At 39.9% G+C, this 19,210-nt stretch overlaps 2 protein-coding genes across 3 annotated transcripts; one reads left to right on the top strand and one right to left on the bottom strand.

Moving 5' to 3' along the window:
* Window positions 1-261: 261 nt before the first annotated feature.
* On the top strand, window positions 262-16,684 carry UFSP2 (UFM1 specific peptidase 2). 2 transcript variants are annotated; one of them, XM_071556327.1, is made up of 12 exons: window positions 262-331; window positions 2,235-2,313; window positions 4,046-4,226; window positions 4,307-4,373; window positions 4,654-4,847; window positions 5,580-5,772; window positions 7,265-7,411; window positions 7,868-8,032; window positions 9,363-9,487; window positions 11,612-11,688; window positions 13,331-13,455; window positions 14,836-16,684. In XM_071556327.1, the coding sequence occupies exons 2-12, from the start codon at window positions 2,250-2,252 to the stop codon at window positions 14,920-14,922; spliced, it is 1,425 nt and encodes a 474-aa protein (XP_071412428.1). In that variant the 5' UTR covers window positions 262-331; window positions 2,235-2,249; the 3' UTR covers window positions 14,923-16,684. The 2 variants fall into 2 exon arrangements, with proteins under 2 accessions (XP_071412428.1, XP_071412429.1); XM_071556328.1 differs by having other exon boundaries at window positions 4,690-4,847; window positions 14,836-16,683.
* ANKRD37 (ankyrin repeat domain 37) lies at window positions 14,841-18,269 on the bottom strand. Its single transcript, XM_071556329.1, has 5 exons — window positions 18,003-18,269; window positions 17,472-17,624; window positions 16,722-16,813; window positions 15,964-16,193; window positions 14,841-15,688 (listed from the first exon to the last, which is right to left on the bottom strand). Exons 1-5 carry the CDS (start codon window positions 18,027-18,029, stop codon window positions 15,636-15,638), a joined length of 555 nt encoding a protein of 184 aa, XP_071412430.1. The 5' UTR covers window positions 18,030-18,269; the 3' UTR covers window positions 14,841-15,635.
* Between the last annotated feature and the right edge of the window lie 941 nt (window positions 18,270-19,210).

The raw sequence follows: 19,210 nt of genomic DNA, 5'->3' as shown, positions 1-19,210 counted from the left end.
GCTGCGCTGAGAGCAGCTCTGTCCCCCAGCCTAAGGGCGACAAGCACGGGGAGGCGGGGCGGCTGACTCCAGCGGGAAGCGGCTGACTGACTCCAGTGGGAAGTGGCTGACTCCAGCGAGTAGGCTACACCCCACCGCGCTCAGCTGGCCGGGACGACGGGGCCGGGGCCGGGCTCGGGCGGCAGCACGGCGGGTGCGCGGCCGGAGGAGGCGGTGTCGAGGTGCGGAAGGCGGAGACGCGCGCGGCTCCGCAGCCTCTTCCCAGCGGGAACGCGCGTGCGCTGGGAGGAGGAGCCCGGGCTCGGCCCCCGCGGCGGCGTTGACGGACGTGGTGAGTCTGCCCCTCCCCTCCTTCAGCCTCTGCTCGACTCCCCTTGCCCGGCAGGGATAGCGTGGGTAGGTGGGTGGATGTCTGTCCGTCTGTCCTTGGCGAGGACGGGAGTGTTCCCTCTCGGGCTGGGGGCTGGTGTCCCCGCTGCCCCGTGGGTTCGGCGGCGGCCTTTGGTGTCCCGCGCTGCCCGTCCCTCCGCCCCGCTGGCACTGCCGGTCCCCATCGCCCTGCGGGAATCAGCCCGCGTGGAGTTAGGCGGAAGATCTCATGGTGATGGACCCAGGCTCTTCTCGATGGTGCCAAGCAATAGGACAAGACGCAACGGGCAGAAAGTGATACATAGGATTCCCCGTGACCATGAGGACGAACTTCACTGTGCAGATGACCACACAGTGAATCAGGCTGCCCGGAGAGGTTGTGGAGCCTCCCTTCTTGCAGCTATTCAAGAGTGGTCTGGACCCAATCCTGTGCAATGAGCACTAGGATGAGCCTGCTTGAGAAGGGGGGTTGGACCAGATGTCTCACTGTGGTTCCTCCCAGCCTGATGCATTCTGTGATCATCTGTGATGCACCACTATCAAAAGGCCAGATCTTCTCTTCCTCCTTTTGCAGAGCTCTGCTTCTTATTCATGAACATTATTCTTGCATAGTAATAGTTCAAATAAAAAGATCTTTCACATCAACCAGGCAGTTTTTGTACACATTCTGTCACTTGTGTATCCCACACTCCAAGACCCTGTTAATGTAGATAACTATGTTGTCTAAAATATTTTATGATTATGCTTCAGGAACCAAACTCTTGGAGAACTTTGGCACTCCAGAATCACTGAAACCTGAAAATCCTTTGCCCACAGCTAAAAGTGTGGTAGACGATTATATTTTCATCAGGCTGGCATTTTTCTCTTTAGAATACTTGTAATGGAAAGAAAATTGTTTCGATGTTTTGTTTCTTTCCTTTCATGAGTAACATTTAACATTGCACCTGCAAGTCTCTCATACTTTGTAAGTAAACAGTTACTGGATAAGTCTTTCCAAAGGATCAGAGTGTGGTTATTCTTATAGGTGGGGGGTTTTAGGGTAGTTAAGGCTGTGAAACATTTCTTTTTGTGGACTTTGAGCAATACCCACACTCATCTGGGCTGTCACGTTTTGTTCATTTCTCTCTGCAGTGTCACAGCTGTTTTTGTACCAGTTCGTTGAACTTGACTGGAAGCTGATGTGTCTGAAAAGGTCTTTCAGTAAAAGGGTGGCTTTCCGTCTGCATGAGTTCTATAATGAAGTTCATGTTAGAATGTCTGCAGTGAGCAGTTATGAGGACACAGAGGACTTTGGAAGTGGGCAGAAACAGCTGGGTGGTTTCTGTGCTGGCATAAGTGGCTCTCCTGTGAAACTTGGTTTTAGAGACTGTGTGTCTCCCCTCCTTTTTTTTTTTAATCTCCTTTTCCTGAAGCAGTGATTTCCTAACCAAGATGAATGCATACTTACAGATATGCCTAACTACCTTTCTTCTCAGAGCAGTCCTTGGTTTTTTTACTTGAGCTGGAAGAAGACTTACATTATGGGAAACATGACATTTGGATTGAAACCATGAGGATCAATGACATTTTTCCCAAAGTATTTCTAAATGGTAGAAGTACAGAGTTATAATTTTTCTGTTTAGGTGGGAAATGTGTTCTAAGGACTGTGTTTGTAGAAGTACTTGTGTAATTGAGGTGCTGACTCCAGCGACTGTTCACTGCTGTGCCACTCACTTCCCTGTTTATTCACTGGGCTCTTGTAATCTGAGCAGCTGCAGTAATTGCTGATGTGCTTGCACACTGTGGTGAAACAGCAGTCAGTTGTGCCTTGAGAGAAGGCATGTTGAAAGGGCTATTCATTTTCATTGCTTCTTTTTTCTCCTTAGGTAATTCTAGAAGCTATGGATATACTCTTCAGAATAAGAGGAGGCTTGGATCTTGCATTTCAGCTAGCAACTACTGATGGTGTGTCTATAAGACTAATAGATTTCTTAACATTTATATGAACTTCTATTAATAAACTAGTTAAGATATTTATTTTCTTGGAATTTCACCCACTGTTAAGTTCTTCTTCCCAAACCTGTAACAGTTAAGTACACAAAACATTATTCTTTATCTTCATAAAATTTATGGTAGTCTTTTTCCATCATATGTTTTTATTTTAATATGAGATAAAGTTTAAATTGGCATTTTTAATTCATTTTATTTGCATATATTTCTTACTTAGGGATACTTTATTGAATCCTGACATTCTAAACAAACAGAGAATAACTTGATGGCAATGAGTTTGGTTATAACAGATTTGTATTAATAATACAGTTTTGAGACTATGGTCCAGTCTTCCTAGAGACAGAGAGAAGGGGTAACTAGTTACCCTATAGCATGTAGGTGGGATTGGCTACTGCAATTCCATGTGATAAAAAGGCACTAGCCCATATGGTGTTGAGAGGCTCCTCTAGGCCCACACTGTTACAGTAACGACATTATCTTCAGAAAGTCTGCTCAAGGCTATCAGTGGCCTATTGAACTGTCATAGGGAATATGGAAGGAGGCTGTCTATAGCTCAGCTGTCACTCATTCTGCATTTTAAAAGGACATGTCTCTACTGGAAACACTGAATTCCATGTTAGTGAACCTTGAAAAGAAACTTGGGCTTATTTGAGTTCCTGATGTGGAGCAGAAATGTGGAATAGATTGGCCTAATGCAAAACAGCATTTAGTGAGTTGCATCCTCAGACAAAGGCTATTTATTTGACTTTGTTGGCAATGTAGTGAATTTTAACCACAGTGAAGCATGCCCAAGTGCATGCTCAAGTGCATGGTATTCACACTTGTTAGTGTATAAATAGGGCACACCCCTCCTTTTCAAGGCAGTAGGTTTTTCTTTTGGAGCAGTTTGACTTTTCTAACACTGTAATTTATACAGACTTGTAGTGTAAAAGTCTTCTAATAGCTTTCCAATTTAAGTTAGTGGATTAAAGATAGCTTGTTAGGCTTTTTTAACTTGTATTCTAAGTAATGGTTTTTAACCTCCTCAGTGATGAAAAAATGTGGCTATTGTGCAAAAGTTGCTCTGTCATATGCAGTATTGGTTCAGGTTGTCAGGTGTGGGTAAAACTTAAACAGGCAAGTGAAGCTCTGAAAGACAAAGTGTCTATACTGGTAGCAAAGTTTAGGATAGACCAGGGTTACAGTTGCAGGTTCACGTTGGTCAAAATTTAGTCCTCAGATGGAATATAAGCTCTGTGTCTCCAAATATTTAGTCTGTATTTCTGAATGATATGAAGTCAGAAACATCTGACTCAGATTGAATCTTTCTAGGATTTACTCAAAAGAATAAATGTTAAAGTTTGTCTGTACATAGAAGGTTGTTTGCAACTGTAGGCTTGGTTAAGAATTGTAGGTGTGGGAATAGACTGCAGAGTAGGTTATTCTTAAATTCATGCATCTCTTCATATCTGACATCTGAGAGAAACAGTACACTTTTGTTTAGAGAGGTATGAGTATAAATGTTTGAGATAGTCCTGGTAAGTGAAATCTTACATCAACTTTTGTTTACCTAGTAATTTTTCTGATCATAACAGCCTTCGGGATTTATTCCAAGTCAAAACCTTTTTTTTTAAGTATGCTGAACAGCTGGGGAAAAAAAAAAGATGAGGGAATATTCTAGGCTAATTGTATCCTTACTGTGTTTCAGAGGCATCAACAAGAAAGGCATTAGGATATGTTTTCAGTGATCTTGCAAACAAATTGTCCTCAGAGGTTCTTGTATTAAGAATTTGCCACAGTTCAGTCTATGTGTGGCCTAACAATGGTATGACCACAGTTCCAGAGCTGACTGATGAGTCTGCGTGTAAGGAGATAAGGCGATTCATACAGTGAGTATATTTAAAAACTGGGCAGGGGTTCACAGATTCATTTCATATTATAGAAATTTTTCTTTCTATTGACACTTCAGAGTTGATCAAGATGATGAGACCAAACGAAAGCTTGGCAAAAAGAAGGATAAAAAGTTACAAGATACGGTATGTTTCTCACCCCAGTAAAAAGTTATACAAGACAATTTATCATTTAAACATTTTTGGAACTGCCTTCCCTACAGGACAAGTAGACATTGACATGACTTAAAAGAATCCTTTTAAAGTCATTGAGACTCAGTGTGAACTTGGAGATCTACCTGTGGTGGATCAGCTTGTAGAAGTTTGTCTTCAACATTACTAGCTTTTTTTTAAACCAAGTATTTCATTACTGAGTTTGATACCAAATATCTACAATCTCTCTTTTGCCTTCTTCATGCATCTATAGTTGGAGATGTCCTATTGGTGTCTTTATTCTCTGCAGCAGCAGATAGTCAATGTAGACCTCATGTTGGAAATGACATCTTCATTAGCTGCTTTGGCTCCTGTCATTGAAAGGGAAAATAAGGAACACCACTACATAAATATGACATTACCAGTTGATGTTGTTGTATCTGTTTCTCCAGAAGAAACTTGGGGAAAGTAAGTGTTATCCTGAACTCATAATTTTTCAGCTTCACTTCTGCTTTTCCTTGAAGTAATGAAGTAAAACTAGATCATTCATCAGTTTAATGAAAAGTATATAGTATTTTTGTAATGGAATTTTAACTGTAAATAATAAAAGCTTATTTAGACAATGCAGTTTATCAATGTGTGACAGGTTTTATAACTGATAACCATTACTTAGCAATGAGAAAGTTGGGGAAATGTTCTAAAAATTCTTATATGTCCTGCATAAAAGTAAGAATTGGGGTGTATTTCATGAATCTTTCTAATCTCAACCCTGACTGGAGCTGGATAGGTGCAGATGGAAAAATTTTGAGGCTGCCTCTGTATTTTTTCCTTGCATTCTTTTCTGTTGGATTTGACTCCAAACAATACTAAGTGAGGTGGCTAAAATGAAAAAAAAGCCAAACAAAAAATCCTCAAGCCCCTCAAACACTTAGTCATATATGTAATTTTTATTTTGGTGAGTGCTCATAATGATAAAAGACCAGAGTCCCAGCACTTTGGAGGATTGAATCACTAGGGACTAGTTTCTGTGTGCAGACATGCTTTGACTAAAGCATGGTGAGGCTCTGCAGAAGCAGAGAAGTACTTAATTGATATCTGACCAGCTGCAGATATAAGTATTGTATAACTGCCAGAGCTATGAGAGAAAGTGATCCACCATCACTGCTCTGCTCTTTTAATATTTTCCCTTGTACTTTGCAGGGTACAAAATCTACTGGTGAAAGCAATTCATGGGCAATTAAGTGACATGGAAAGATGTATCATGAAATATGTGAAAGGAACATCAATTGTGGTACCAGAACAATTTCATTTCATGTTACCAGGAAAAGACCACCTTGTAACAATCTCATATCCTACAGGTATTTCAGATGATCAACTGGAAAGTTACAGGAAGGTAAAGCCAACAAACAGTAACAAAAGCTGATTTTTTACTTTTATTTTTAATTATTGTAATTGAAGCAGTGGTAAAGCTTTTCATATAGTCAATGTAGAATAAATAGTAACAGATAATGCTATTTTTTTGAATTTATTTTTATTATAACCAAAGCAGCATAGTGAATGTGGAAGCTTGGTTTATTAGAAGTCATGTTATAAAATATATGCCAGGTCTCGTTTTGGTAAGGGAACAATAGAAACTTTAAAAGTATATAAAATTTGGTTTAGATTTACTTTATCTAAATTATACTTCCAGTACACTATTCTTTGAATTTCTCCACTTCTATGATAGAATATCAGATGACTGGTAGCATGTTACTAACATTCAGGCTTTAACACATGTCCTGAAAGGGTTAGTGTTGGGGGCGGCTTGTTTGTCTTGGTTTCTGTCTTGGGGATTTGGGGGTTTTTGTCTGTTTGTTCGGAGGGGGCTGCTTTTCATGGCTCACAGCTGACTAGACTTGGCTAGCTTTTGTTTGTTTTTGCCTTCTGAGTTGGCACATGGAGAAAAATGAGAATGAGGTGGAAAGATGTTATAATGGGGCAGTCCTTTCAGATTGAGACAGATACCAATTCAGGTCACACAATTACATGTACTGAGAGCAGGGAAAGAATATTCTGCCAGCTAGAGCTGTAGAAGCTATGGGGATTTTTGATTTTCTTCTGTGTAAAGCATTACTGGGTATATAAAACCTAATCTAGCCTTATGTTTGCAGAGGCCTTAGGCACTGGTGGCACACTGTCTTCCTGCTCTCTCTCTGGTGTTCACTCTTGCTCACTGATGGGAAGTGTTACTGCAGCTTAGGTAGCTGGGTTCAGTGCTGGGTCATCTGCCTAAAATGTATAACCTGAGTTACACATATTATCCTGAATGATCTCATCATTCCTTTCACTTTTAAGTTCTGTGAAATGAGAAAACTTTAAATCTTAAACTTTCTATCTCTTTAAATGTGGCTGCTGTGTTTTAAACAGGGCTTAAGAGATTTAAAAATAGACTGAATCTGCTTGAGCCATAAGCTTGGTATCTTTACTTTGTCTCAGTACATGGTACTTGTATGTGTTCAGTATCACTTCAGGTTATAATTCAGTGTGTGTATCTACACTACTACATAGATAAAGCTGTAATTCTTTTCTGTGATGTATTTTATCATACTTTGATAACAAACCTGTCACTTACGGTATCTTCAGTGGGGCTCCAGCAGCAGGCATTATGTAACAGGACTACATATAACAGTGGGCCCTTTAGATAGGAGGTAAGCCTGCATGAGCTTCCTTTGAGACATGAGATCTGGTAGTAAACATATATGTGAATGTTTAACAAAGCATATTTTAATAATTTGCTAAGCTATGCTTTCAAAATTATATATGTCTTTATTGCTACTTACAATATTGTCTTTCTTGTAGCCCAAAATTTGAATGTGCTCTTTATTTTTATTCAAACTTGCATGTAGGAATTGCATGGGTTATACAATCTACCTTGTGACAGACCATATTTCAAGAGAGCAAATGCTTATAATTTTCCAGATGAACCATATAAAGATGGATATCTCAGAAATCCACATTTACATCTTAATTCACCTGGTATGGAGTCTGGTATGGTGAGTTTGAATTGAAACATTTGTCAGAAAATACTGTTTATTTTACTTGAGATTTGTTATTAAAAGAAGTAATTTAGACAGTCAATGTTGTGTCAATGAGAAAATGAAATAATTGGCCTGGCCTTTTAAATCAAAGGGCCTCTCTGCACAAAATAGCATTGCTTTATTTTGCTATATTTGTCCCAAAGAAATTGGATTTTCTTGGAAAAGGATGTACACATTTTAGCATGTATTTTAAAAGTTTCTTAGAACCAGGACAAGAAACTAAAGTACGAATGGAGATGTTTAGGAAACAAAAACTTTAGTAATCTTGTGTGAATAATGACCCTCTGATTCTTGCAAAGATTTGCAGTCCCCAACTGAAAACTTTCACAGTGCAAGTGACAGGTCACATGACTTCCATGAAAACTAATGCAAATATGAGCAGATTCTTTTGTATTCGCTCTTTCTGTGCAGGTTCATTTAGTACATGGTGTGTACAGTTATCACCACTATATGCAGGATCGGATTGATGACAGCGGTTGGGGCTGTGCCTATAGGTCTTTGCAGACAATCTGCTCTTGGTTCAAGCAGCAAGGCTATGTTGATAGACCTATCCCAACACACAAGGAAATCCAACAGGTACGGAACATTTAAGAAGATTCGTTATTTTACACATACTTGTCTAGAAATATTTGTGTGGATTATTTTTAAAATATCAAGTTCATATATTTTAGACTTTGTTTTGTGTATTTTTTTTAAATTCATCTCTTAAATTGAACTAGTTCTGAATTGCTATTTTTAACAAGTTTTATTATAGAAGATCTGTCTCCAGATACTTATCAGTGTTGAATGACATTATCTGTACAAATCAGACTCCTTGAAATAGTCTTTTAAATGTTTTCTTGGATTAATGTTCTGTTAGAAGCTCAGATTATGACATTTTCAGTGTTTTTGCCAAATGAAAAGAGAATGAAGAACCCAGTATGTCATAGTAAAATCAGTTTTAAAACTGACTTTTGTGTTAGTGACAGCTGGATTAGTCCCCAGATGCTAGGCATTGATTTACTGGCACCTTTTGCAACTTTGCCTGTGAGAACAGTATAATTTTACTGATTTTTGAACTCTTCTTGACTTCTTTTTCTGTTTTGAATTCAAATGTATACCTGAATATGCTCATTTAACAGCACTGAAATAAAACTGTAGGCTTGGATAGCTAATACTGTGTGCCTTAGTTATCTTCAATCTTTTAAAAATAGTTTATTGGGTTCTGTTAATTTACTGAACATTTTTAGCAACATTATCCAGTACATAAAACAACTTCCATCATACCTAGCAGGGCTGTGACTACTAAGGGTAAAACTGCATTGCTCAGTCCACACCTAAACCTAAAAGCTCCTGAAATCTGTGCTGTCCTGTAGTATTTTGAGGCATCTAGAAGATGGCAGTATCCTGCAGGGAACTTTGTGGGCTTTGTATCCTGAGCAGAAAAGGACCCTCTCAAGTGTTGCATGTAACATATAAACCTCAGAACAGAGAAGAGTTTAAAATAAAACACAACTTTTGGCGTGTTTCAGTGGCCTCTTTCTCAGAGCACCATTTTATGGATCCTATTCTGAGATGCTTTGAAGAGGAATCGAAGCCCTTCAGTCTTTGAAATGGCTTCTGCAATGATCAAATGATGCATTCCATTATTAGACAGCTCAGTGCTCACTATCCCAGCTTGAAGTCTGTCTGTGGACCTGGAATTGTAGTCTGTGCTTATGGACACTGTTCTGTATTCCTGCTTAAAGGGACATTTCCAAAACAGAACCACAGTGAATGTAATTGATAGCCATTTCTCTGCTTTTGACTGGCTAGGTTCAGAACACAATTCCATATATATAACCCAACTTTATTCACAAAATGTGATGCAATTCCTTAGTATATGTTGCTGATGTTTGTTTTTCATCTTCATCATGATGTTGTGAAGGCACTGGTTGATGCTGGAGACAAGCCTGCAGCATTTGTTGGGTCACGGCAGTGGATTGGCTCAATTGAGGTACAGCTTGTTCTGAATCAGCTTTTTGGAATAACATCCAAAATATTATTTGTCAGGTAAGAATCATTACCTGTTAAGTTGCTCAGTAATTGTTAAAAAGACTGAATGCCTTAAAAAACAAATTATCGTTACAATGCATGGGAGAATAGGCAGAATTAAAGAGATAAATCTTTTAAGGGTTCCTTGTTCATAAACCCTGTATTCCTGCCTTCAGTTGTGGCTAAGTGCTTACAGATAAAGGTGATTTTAAATTTCTTGGGCACTTTGGGTTCCAGTTTCCATTTGCTATAAATGGCTTAATGATAAGCAAACCGCCCAGTTTCATAAAGCTACAATCTAATGTTTCCACAGGAAATGTGGCTCCCATTGGGTCTGCTTAATCCTATAAATTTCTTAATGATAAGCAAACTGATATGGAATGCAGCCTATTCCTTTGCACCACAAGCATAATTTTTGAAGCAGGCAAACAGTCTGGTGGCCACAGAGAACTGAATGCCCACTGACAAATCATTGCTGTGTCCACAGAGCTAACTCATGAGGATTGAGGCAAATTGCTGAGCAGCCTGGAAATAATGTTCACTCTTTTGCATTTGTGTGACAAATAAAACAAGGATTTTTTTTCCATTCTGGTAGTCTGATGCTCTCATATACAATGAAGGACCCTATGAAGATATTTGGGATAAAAAGAATAATGTCCAGCATTTATCAGAAGTAAAACTACCAGATTTTTGTCATTTAGGCAGCAACAAGCAAACTAACAAATCTCTGAACATGTTGTGATGAAAAGTCATGAAATAGAGAACATGTACCAAATTAGTGCATATGAAAATTCAAGTAAAAATAGTTCTCATGTTTATTTAGAGTAAATTCCACTGTGGATATCTACATAAATATGGTGATGGGGATTCTTAATGGTAGGAAAATAGTTCAGTTCTTCAATATCTTAATCTTTGTGTGGATGATCCGTCTGTTAATTTATAGTGGCTCTGAAAGGCCCTGCCAGTAGGAAGATTTTTATTCCTGTATATAAGAATATAGAATAAATTCTTTTGTGAACTGGGTAGAATTGAGTGCAGTGGTGCCACAAGGGAGCACCAGGGTTTTTTTAGGGTTATGAAAAACCAACATCACTACCATGCTGGAAAGAAGAAAATGTCATGCATTTTTTTCAGTTGGGCACTAGCAGCAGATGGCATTTTTTGTCTTGGGCTTATTTCCAGCTAGCACCTCTAACTTTTTATGGAAATAAAACTTTACAGCTGCACCAGTAACACTAATACTGGATCCACTATCATAAATGCACCATTTCCCAGTTTCGGTTTTGTGTTCTGTCTGCATTTAATAGATCTCTCCATGAACTTGGGAGGTAGCCATGCAAGCTTTCTTTGGGTTTTAAAAAAGTTAACCACTGTATGAAGAACTATAATGAAAAGATGCTAAAAATATTTGTATTAGTGTCCTTGCCTACCTTTGGTCACAGCTTTTGGGAGTACTGTTAGTCTTCTAAGGGGTGTATGAGTCTCCATCTGACATATGTCTACAGCTCTGAGTCCTAGAGTATGTGCATATACTGTGTGCACATCTTTCTTACATCTAGACTTCTTTTGTCAGTGGCTGGTCCTTATAGCTGAAAAAGAAAACAGGGAAACTGTAAAAAAGCCAAGTTCAGTGTTGCTTTCAACAGATTACTAATGTTATTTGAGGTTTCTTTTTTAAAGTCGACTTGAGCACAAACACTGCAATTACTTGTGCAATTACAGTGGAAACTTACCTTAAAAGATGTAATTATAAACATCTTTATCAAATCCTTGTTTTTGTTGTTTCTTAGGAAGCTCTGTTACTTCAGGCTTCCCCTTGTTAACATATGTAGCCAGTCTGTTTTTCAGCCACTTGGAGGGACCTGTTGGGTGTTACCAGCTGTCTCCAGTGTGGGAGACATGCAGCAGAAGCTGGATGACTCCAGATGCTCCCTGGTGGCAACAAGGCTTACTGCAGATTCATTGGTCCCACCAGAATCTCTGAGTTGCATTAGAAAAAGTTTTTCGCATTGTCTCAGGAAGTTTACACAGTAAACCAAGTGACTTTCTAATTAGTTTTCTATACAGTTAGCAAGTATAATGGATAATGAGAGAATTAAGCCTAGTGAGAATGACAAATCTCTTGTGGTTTTTCTTACTTAGCCAGGGTTCTGAACTCACCTTGCAGGGAAGAGAGCTTGCTAATCATTTCAAGACTGAGGGAACTCCAATTATGATTGGTAAGTGCTTGAGTGTTGAAGAAAGATGATGAAAGTACGTGGCCTCCCTGTGCTGGATCTCATTTCAATTAGAACCCATTCAATTTACTGTACAAAAGTTAGTTAAAACTGTAGATTAAATAAAAATTACAGTTTTCCCAAGGTAGCCTCAAAAATTATACAATTTAGTCTGTGTGGTATCTTCTCATTCAGTATTTCTCTCGAGCTTAGTATTACACACAGTAACAAAAGTCAATCTAAATGGTGTTTTTATAAACTGCCGTTAAGTCAGAACTGAAGAGCTGACTTTGCTCTCTGGAGGAATAGAAGATTATACAGTTCCCCAAAACTTCCCTTCACAGAAGTGTAGTGTTTATCTGGCCTGGAAGAGAAGGTTATTATCCAATTCTTTTTTAAGACCAGTTTTAATAATTTGAAATGGTAAGAGAAGAAATGCCATTCCTAAGAATACTGTAACTTTAATTGAACTATTTCCAAGCTGTGCTTTATAAAATTAGTAATATTGATATTATTATTATTTTCAGCTTTAATAAAATTATGCTTAGCAATTTTTACAATCTGTATTTGGCAGTCCATAATATATTGTTACTGTCTCAAATTAGAGGTGTCAGAAGTAAGATGATGGGTTAGATTAGGTGTTAGGAAGAAATTCTTCCCTATGAGGGTGGTGAGGCAGGGACACAGGTTGTCCAGAGAAGTTCTGGATGCCCCAACCCTGGGAGTGTTCAAGGACAGACTGGATGAAGCTGTGAGCAACCTGGTCTGGTAGAAGGTGTCCCTGCCCATGGCAGGGTGGTTGTAATTAGAAGATATTTAAGGTCCCTTCCAACCCAAACAATTCTATGATTCTGTGAAATATTCTTTGCCTTTCAGCAGCCTTTTTGTCTGAAATTCAAGAATTTAGAATCCTATATTGAAAAATCTTTTAGTCTGTAACTTCTCCTTCCCTGTAATGCTCTCTTAGTGGGTTTAATTTTTGTTGCTGTTGGAGGGGTGGCAATTGGCTGTTTCGGGGTGGGGTTTTGGCACTGTTTTTGCTTGTGTTCTTTCGGAGATTTTGCAATTCCTGTCTGTTGTGTATTGCAGGACATGCAAGAGTTGACCTGTGCCCATCTCATCAAAATACCCCCTTTTTCCTGTTTGTAACCTAGAGAAAGGGAAGTTAGACATTACTACTCTGCCCCTAATACCTATTGATGTAACTTAGAAAACAGCAGATAAGCCTTATCCAGAAATTCGTGATTTCTGGTCTAATTTTAGTCGTTTTGCAACCAGGAAGTTTTCCAGACTTCTTTTCTACATTTAACTTTTATTTTAAAAAAGTGCTAACCAGATATTTGAAATGTCCTTGACTTCATCTGGTGGAAGTGTTGAGGATTTAACCTGCCTTGCTGACTTGGAAGAAATCTGAAAAGTAAATTCTTTACTTATTTTACTTTACGTACTACAAATAATCTTCCCTAGTTGTAGTAAAGATATGTTGTTTAATAATGTGAAGAATCTTATGTAGGTCAGCTTCAGAATCATCTTGGTAACTAAGCTAATCTGTTAGTAGAAAGTGATGATGTATTTTTATTTAAGCCTTGCACATTTAGCCAATTTCGGTGAAAAAATTTAGCAATTTGTGTTTCTCCTATTTTAGGTGGAGGTGTTTTGGCTCACACAATATTAGGAGTGGCTTGGAATGAGGTTACAGGGCAAATAAAATATTTGATTCTAGACCCACATTACACTGGAGGAGAAGATCTGCATGTTATTTTGGAAAAGGTGAGGCTCAATGCACATATATACATACAAATTTATGTATATACATATAATCTGGCATTAAAGAAATAAGGTACAGCCAAATACAAATTGGTCATTATATGGCTTCTCCCTTCCTTGTGGAACAAGTGCTGATCCCAGTTAACTTGCATACTATTTTATGCCACTTATTGTCAGTTTCTGAAACTTTGTGTCTTTGGAGATGGATCAGATCAGCAACTGTTCTTCATTTTATCTGAATTAAGCCATCTACCTCTTTTATCCTGTAGTATATACAATAACTGTGTTTGGTGTTTTGAATGAAACAGAAAAATCTGCTCAGCCTGTAAAATTCTGTAAATGAAGCAGAGAAGATAATTTATTTTAAAAATACAACACTAAACATTCTCAGATCAGGCCTTGAACTGTGTTGAAAGAGCAGGTACTGAACTGTTTTGAAAATGTTGGAAAACTAAAAAAAAATCTTCAAAGAGCTGAAGAGTGTGTAATGTTATTTCCACATTTCAAGCCACTACAAGGGATAACACACCACATTACAAAGCAGTAAATGTAGTGTCAAAAACGTAAACTGTGAAAGTGGATAATTCCTCATACAGGTGTTACACAATTTCTTTTCTGTTCCTCATATTAAGTTGCAGTTTATTTGATAGAATTGAGTGGGCCCCACACAACCTAAAAAGCTGTTCTAAGAAACATTTTGCTGGACTGTAATTATGCAAGCTTGACATGGATAAAGAAAAACATTTCCAAACAACGTGGAGGACCAAAGGCTGTTACAGCTACATGTTGTTAAGAATGGTGCAGGAGGATAGAATACAAGCAGAACTCACTTTCCTTATCAAAAGTGGCTGGGGAGGAACTAAAGTGGACTGTAATTTTGTAGCTCTTTCCTCCAAAAACACCACCTATAATTATGTTGTACTCTGCAAACTTAGGAGCTTTGTTAGACTGGAGTATTTTCTGCTGAATCAGGATGAACAGCACAGTTTCTGATAGTAAGAGCTCTCTTTGGGGCTGAAATACGAACTATTACCAAAGAAGGCAAGGAATCAGGATGAGAAACAAAAACTGTGAGAATAACGTGAGTCTCTCTGTAGCAGCAGAAGGTAGTGGGAAGAGGAGCGTGGGATGCAGGAGATGATACTTTCTAGGAACTAAGCTGGGGAAGTAGGAGGAGGGAGAGGCCTTTGTAAACGCTTTCCATTAATGTGTTTCCAGGCAGGTAGAGAACTTTCTGAAAATTATCACTGCATTCTATACCTATTTGAAAAGAACTTATACAGCTCAGATGAGTATGATTTTTAAAATAAAATAAATCCAATGGGAATAGGAAAAACAGAATCCATAGTATATTTGAAAGGTTTCTTGCTTTTTCTTCAACAGGGCTGGTGTGGATGGAAGGGCCCAGAGTTTTGGAACAAGGACGCCTATTATAACCTGTGCCTACCTCAACGACCAAAAGCTATTTAAATTCACTCCTGTGCTAGAACATGCTAAGCCAGAATACTAGCTGATCTAGATAAACTGTCCTGTTATTTATCAAAAGAATGCTTTAAGTCAATCAAAACCTAGACGAAATAGAAACATTGCTGGAGTGATTTAAATTAAGAAATTATTTTTTTTAGATGAAACTGCTAGAAATAAGAGTTGTCCACTGTGAACTGTATTTCTTACAAATGCTTTTATTAGGCAACTAATACACTATTCCTTTCCCTAAGGCAACTTTATATCGCTTTTTTTGTTATGCTAAAATATTTGTAGATTAAATGCCCAATCCCTTTATTTTATGGGATTCTTTCATGACAAAAAGATGAACTGTCCCCTGCCTTTGAGGTTCTACGCAGACAGCTGTCTTGTGCGCTCTCAGTTCAAACCCATTGTTTCCTGCTGGTCAATCACAGCATTTTGAGAGTGGGAGAAAAATGGCTGTATATCCTGAATTTTATGAATTCTGCTCTCATATTTGCACAGAAAATAGCAAGAGAATTAATTGTTACATGTTCATTTATTTATAGCTGTATGAATACAACTAATGGGGGGCTAGGGGGAAACCACAACATTCTTCTGTAAGAAGTAACAATAAACAAGCTTTCCTCCTTCTCAGAAGGAGACAGTGTCTCAGCATACACATCTGGCTGCTCAATGTATCATCCAGTCATGTTTCTTCAGACTTCAGATTCCCCTTATTTCATGTTGGGATTACAAGCTGTTTCTTCTGGCAGCCAGGAGACAAGATCTGTCATACAAATAAATAAGTCTGTAGCTACTACATCAGTACACCAGTAAGAGTACCTATGATTTTTTCTTTTCCTTTGTTAAAGTGGCCTTTTCAGTGGTATTCCCCATGTACTGTCAATTTCCAAGAAGACCATAACATTAACTACCTATGCAAGTTCATCCTTCCTAGTAGGCTTCTAAATCTAACTGCTATATGTATAACACCATTTACTTAGATGCTAAAAACATGTAGAAAAATATTCTGAATTGTATTAAACCAACTGTATTACACACCATCTGCTCTTCTCCTCTTCCTGCTTATGGATCTGCTGGTTTTACTTTCTTGTTTCTGTGCAACTGGATCCTCTCTGAGCAAGCCGCGTTTGTCACTTAGTGAGCAGCCAGACTGTCCTTTCAGTTTCATTGTCTGAGTGTGCTGAATTGTCATGAGGAACTTGGCACATTCCAGAAAGCCGTAAGCCAGTGCAAGATCTGCTGCTGTCTGTCCACTGTTGTTGCACAAGCTGAAACACAGAATTAACAATAACCAATTAAACTGAAATACATACTATGAACAACGACTGATTAAGTGGCAAATTTAGACAGATGTATAAAAATAAGTACAGAGAATCAATACCAAGAAGGTTTGTCAAGGATAGCATGGGGCTTATAGAGAGGGCTGGTATTAAATACAACAGAGTATAATTATTTTAAAATAAATTTGTCATCAGAATAGGACTGGTTTAGCATATCAGAAAGACAAGAAGAAGGTGAGCAGAGGATTAGAATGGAAAACTAACAAGGAGAGATTATGACCAGAAATATTCTCTCAGCAGTTATTACAGAGTATTTATTAAGGTATTTAACATGAGACTAAACAGTATATGATGATTCATGCTACTTTGGTGCTTATGTTAGTTTTTAATACTCTTATGCTGTAGTCATGCTGTATTTGCAGCCTTAGCATGCACATTCTGAACAAGTAAAAGTACCGTGTAAAATACACATCCTTTGACGCTGTTACTGAAATTACTAAAAGTTACTCAACTTACTCAATTTTTGCATCACCAGCAACAAGGAGAGCAAGACATTCCAAACTTCCAGCTTTTGCTGCTTTATGAATTGGGGCTTCTCCAAGGCAGTCCTAAAAACACAATTTATACACAGCAGTCATTTGAAAAAAGGGAAATAGGATAAAGCTATCTAATTCTTCAAAATGATTGTTTGTATATAACAGCCTGTTGTGAGTTGAGAGAGAGTGTACTTGGTAACTGCCATTAAATGTTTAGTGTATTCATCACCACAGAGTAAAAACACTGTCCCCTGCAATGCTCATTGTTTAACCTTTGCCTTCTAAAAGGTAATTCATACAGAATACACTCCGTACACTGATTAACAGCATCTTTTATCATCATTCAGGGATTGCTGTGACCAACAGCTTGCTACCAGCTCAGAGGTGTAAGTAAATTAAACTTTGTATCTAGAATCCTTATGTTTACTGGAGGTAGGGACAAAATAATCATTTGTGTAAAAGAATTAAGTTCTCTGGAAATCTACATGCAGCACTGTAAGTGTGAAAATTGCATTATACATAGCAAATTAAATCGCTAACGCAATAGAGACAGGACTTCTGGTTCATGCTAGAAGTTACTCTAAAATAAGTGACCTCAGATATACCCTCATGCAATACAACTATGAACAAAAAAAACCCTCTCTCAGATAAAAAGTATGTAAATAATATTAATTGGATTTACTGACATACCAGATTAGAAGTGGGAGGAATGAAACTTATGTCTTTTTACCTGTTGGTTCAAATTTGCTCCTGTCTGCAGCTGCCAAAGTAAGAAAAAAGCTTCCCCACCACAAGCAGCCAAGTGAGCTGGAGACTGACCAAAGGCATCTGCAGGTGCGTTCACACCGGTTCCCGCCTCAAACAGATTGCTGAAACTACCACACTGAAATTAACAAGAAAGCAGATGAAAAAAACCGCACGTTAATGTCAGTCTAAGTCACAGCAGATCTAAGCACACTGCATTATAGTAGAAAACATCCCCCTCGCAAATCATCGGACCTTCATGTTCTTTGAAAATACCTTTAAAAAACCCCAAACAAAACAAAAAAACACACAAAAAACCCAAACAAACAAAAAAGAAAAACCAAAACAACTAACAACTCCAAGCATGACTCTTTTGGGTTTTAATCTCATAACCAGAAATACCGATCGACAGCGGCAGCGCCGCAACATTCCCAGCAGCAGCTGCAGGCAAACCACCCCGTTCCGTGGCGGCGCTCCGGTAAGACAAAACAACAGACCGATCTTCCCCAAACCTCACCTCTGAACTGCAGTCCAGCATCAACATCGCCTCCCTTTGCTAAGCGCGCCGCGCTGTCGGGGCTCCGGGGCCGTGGGTGCTCCGGGGCTGTGGCGGCTCCGGGGCCGTGTGTGCTCCGGGGCTGTGGCGGCTTCGGGGCTGTGGCGGCTCTGGGGCCGTGTGTGCTCTGGGGCTGTGGCGGCTCCGGGGCCGTGTGTGCTCCGGCACTGTTGGCACTCCGGGGCTGTGGCTCCCGCCGGGCGCTCGGGCCGCAGCCCCAGCCCCAGCCCCGCCCCCGCCGGCCGCGGCCCCGTCACGTAGGCAGCGGCGGCACGCGCGGCCGCCATTGGGGCGCCGCGGGGCCGGGGGCTGTGCGGGAGGCCGCGGGGGCGGCCATGTGGGGCGGGCGGATGGGCACGTCCCGCACACACTCCCAGCCGCGGGAGCGCCATCCTTCCGTCCCGCCACCGCTGCACCCCGCCATCCACCATCCCGCCACCCCGCCGCTGCCACCACCGGCGAGACCCATGCCCGCTGCGGCCCCGGCCGGGAGCGGAGGTCTCCGGAGCGCCCTCCCGCCGCCGGCAGCCACGAGACTGCCGCGCCATGTACGCGTTGTTTTGGTTTGCTTGTTCTTGCCGTTGCCAAGCTCAGTTTGCAGTGTGGTTCTGCCAACGAACCGTAATGCTGCTTTGGGAAGACAAGCCGTGGCAGACTTGTATCTAGGAAAGAAACCAAGAGTCCATTAATTTAGAATTTTTCCCCAAAAAAGTTCGAGTTGGTTCCTGCCCAAGCTCTGCCACAAGGCCAGGGAGATTGCCCAGGTGTGTCACGCTCTGTGAAAGCCAAGGCTGTCCATCAGTGAACACTCCACAGCAAGCTCATCAGCAGTCAGTGGGCCCAGAACTGGTGATGGTGGAGGTGGGCACAGCCACCTGTTATATCTCAGCTCCAAACACATTGTCAAAACCATGATTTGGATTATCACTTACTTGAGCTCAAAATGTCCTGGAGAGGGTCAGACCACATGGGCCAAGATCACAGATAAGATTTCCACCCATAGCCCTGTCTGTGCTGGAAACCAGAGCCTGCCGTGGCCATACTGAAAGGCACTTCCCATCAAAAAGAAGGGCTTGGAACTATTTTGACAATGCTACAGTGATGTTTCACAGTGAAACTTGCCTGCCCTCACAGAGCTGTAGTCCTCAGTGCCCATGGCAGCTGGGGAA

The sequence above is a fragment of the Pithys albifrons genome, chromosome 5 (assembly GCF_047495875.1).
Source record: "Pithys albifrons albifrons isolate INPA30051 chromosome 5, PitAlb_v1, whole genome shotgun sequence".
Classification (NCBI taxonomy): domain Eukaryota; kingdom Metazoa; phylum Chordata; class Aves; order Passeriformes; family Thamnophilidae; genus Pithys; species Pithys albifrons.
This window is presented reverse-complemented; position numbering and strand designations above follow the sequence as displayed.

What these genes read in the sequence shown, in the direction of transcription:
- ANKRD37 (XM_071556329.1), bottom strand. Translation starts at nt 18,029, where the DNA reads ATGTTGATGCTGGACTGCAGTTCAGAG. An exon ending in GCTGGTGATGCAAAAATTGA is followed by an intron (nt 16,194 to 16,721) that starts GTAAGTTGAGTA and finishes TCTGTGTTTCAG; the next exon opens with CTTGTGCAACAACAGTGGAC. An exon ending in GAAGAGGAGAAGAGCAGATG is followed by an intron (nt 15,689 to 15,963) that starts GTGTGTAATACA and finishes TTTGTATGACAG; the next exon opens with ATCTTGTCTCCTGGCTGCCA.
- UFSP2 (XM_071556327.1), top strand. Translation starts at nt 2,250, where the DNA reads ATGGATATACTCTTCAGAATAAGAGGAGGCTTGGATCTTGCATTTCAG. An exon ending in CCAGAAGAAACTTGGGGAAA is followed by an intron (nt 4,848 to 5,579) that starts GTAAGTGTTATC and finishes TGTACTTTGCAG; the next exon opens with GGTACAAAATCTACTGGTGA. An exon ending in TCCAAAATATTATTTGTCAG is followed by an intron (nt 9,488 to 11,611) that starts GTAAGAATCATT and finishes TTTCTTACTTAG; the next exon opens with CCAGGGTTCTGAACTCACCT.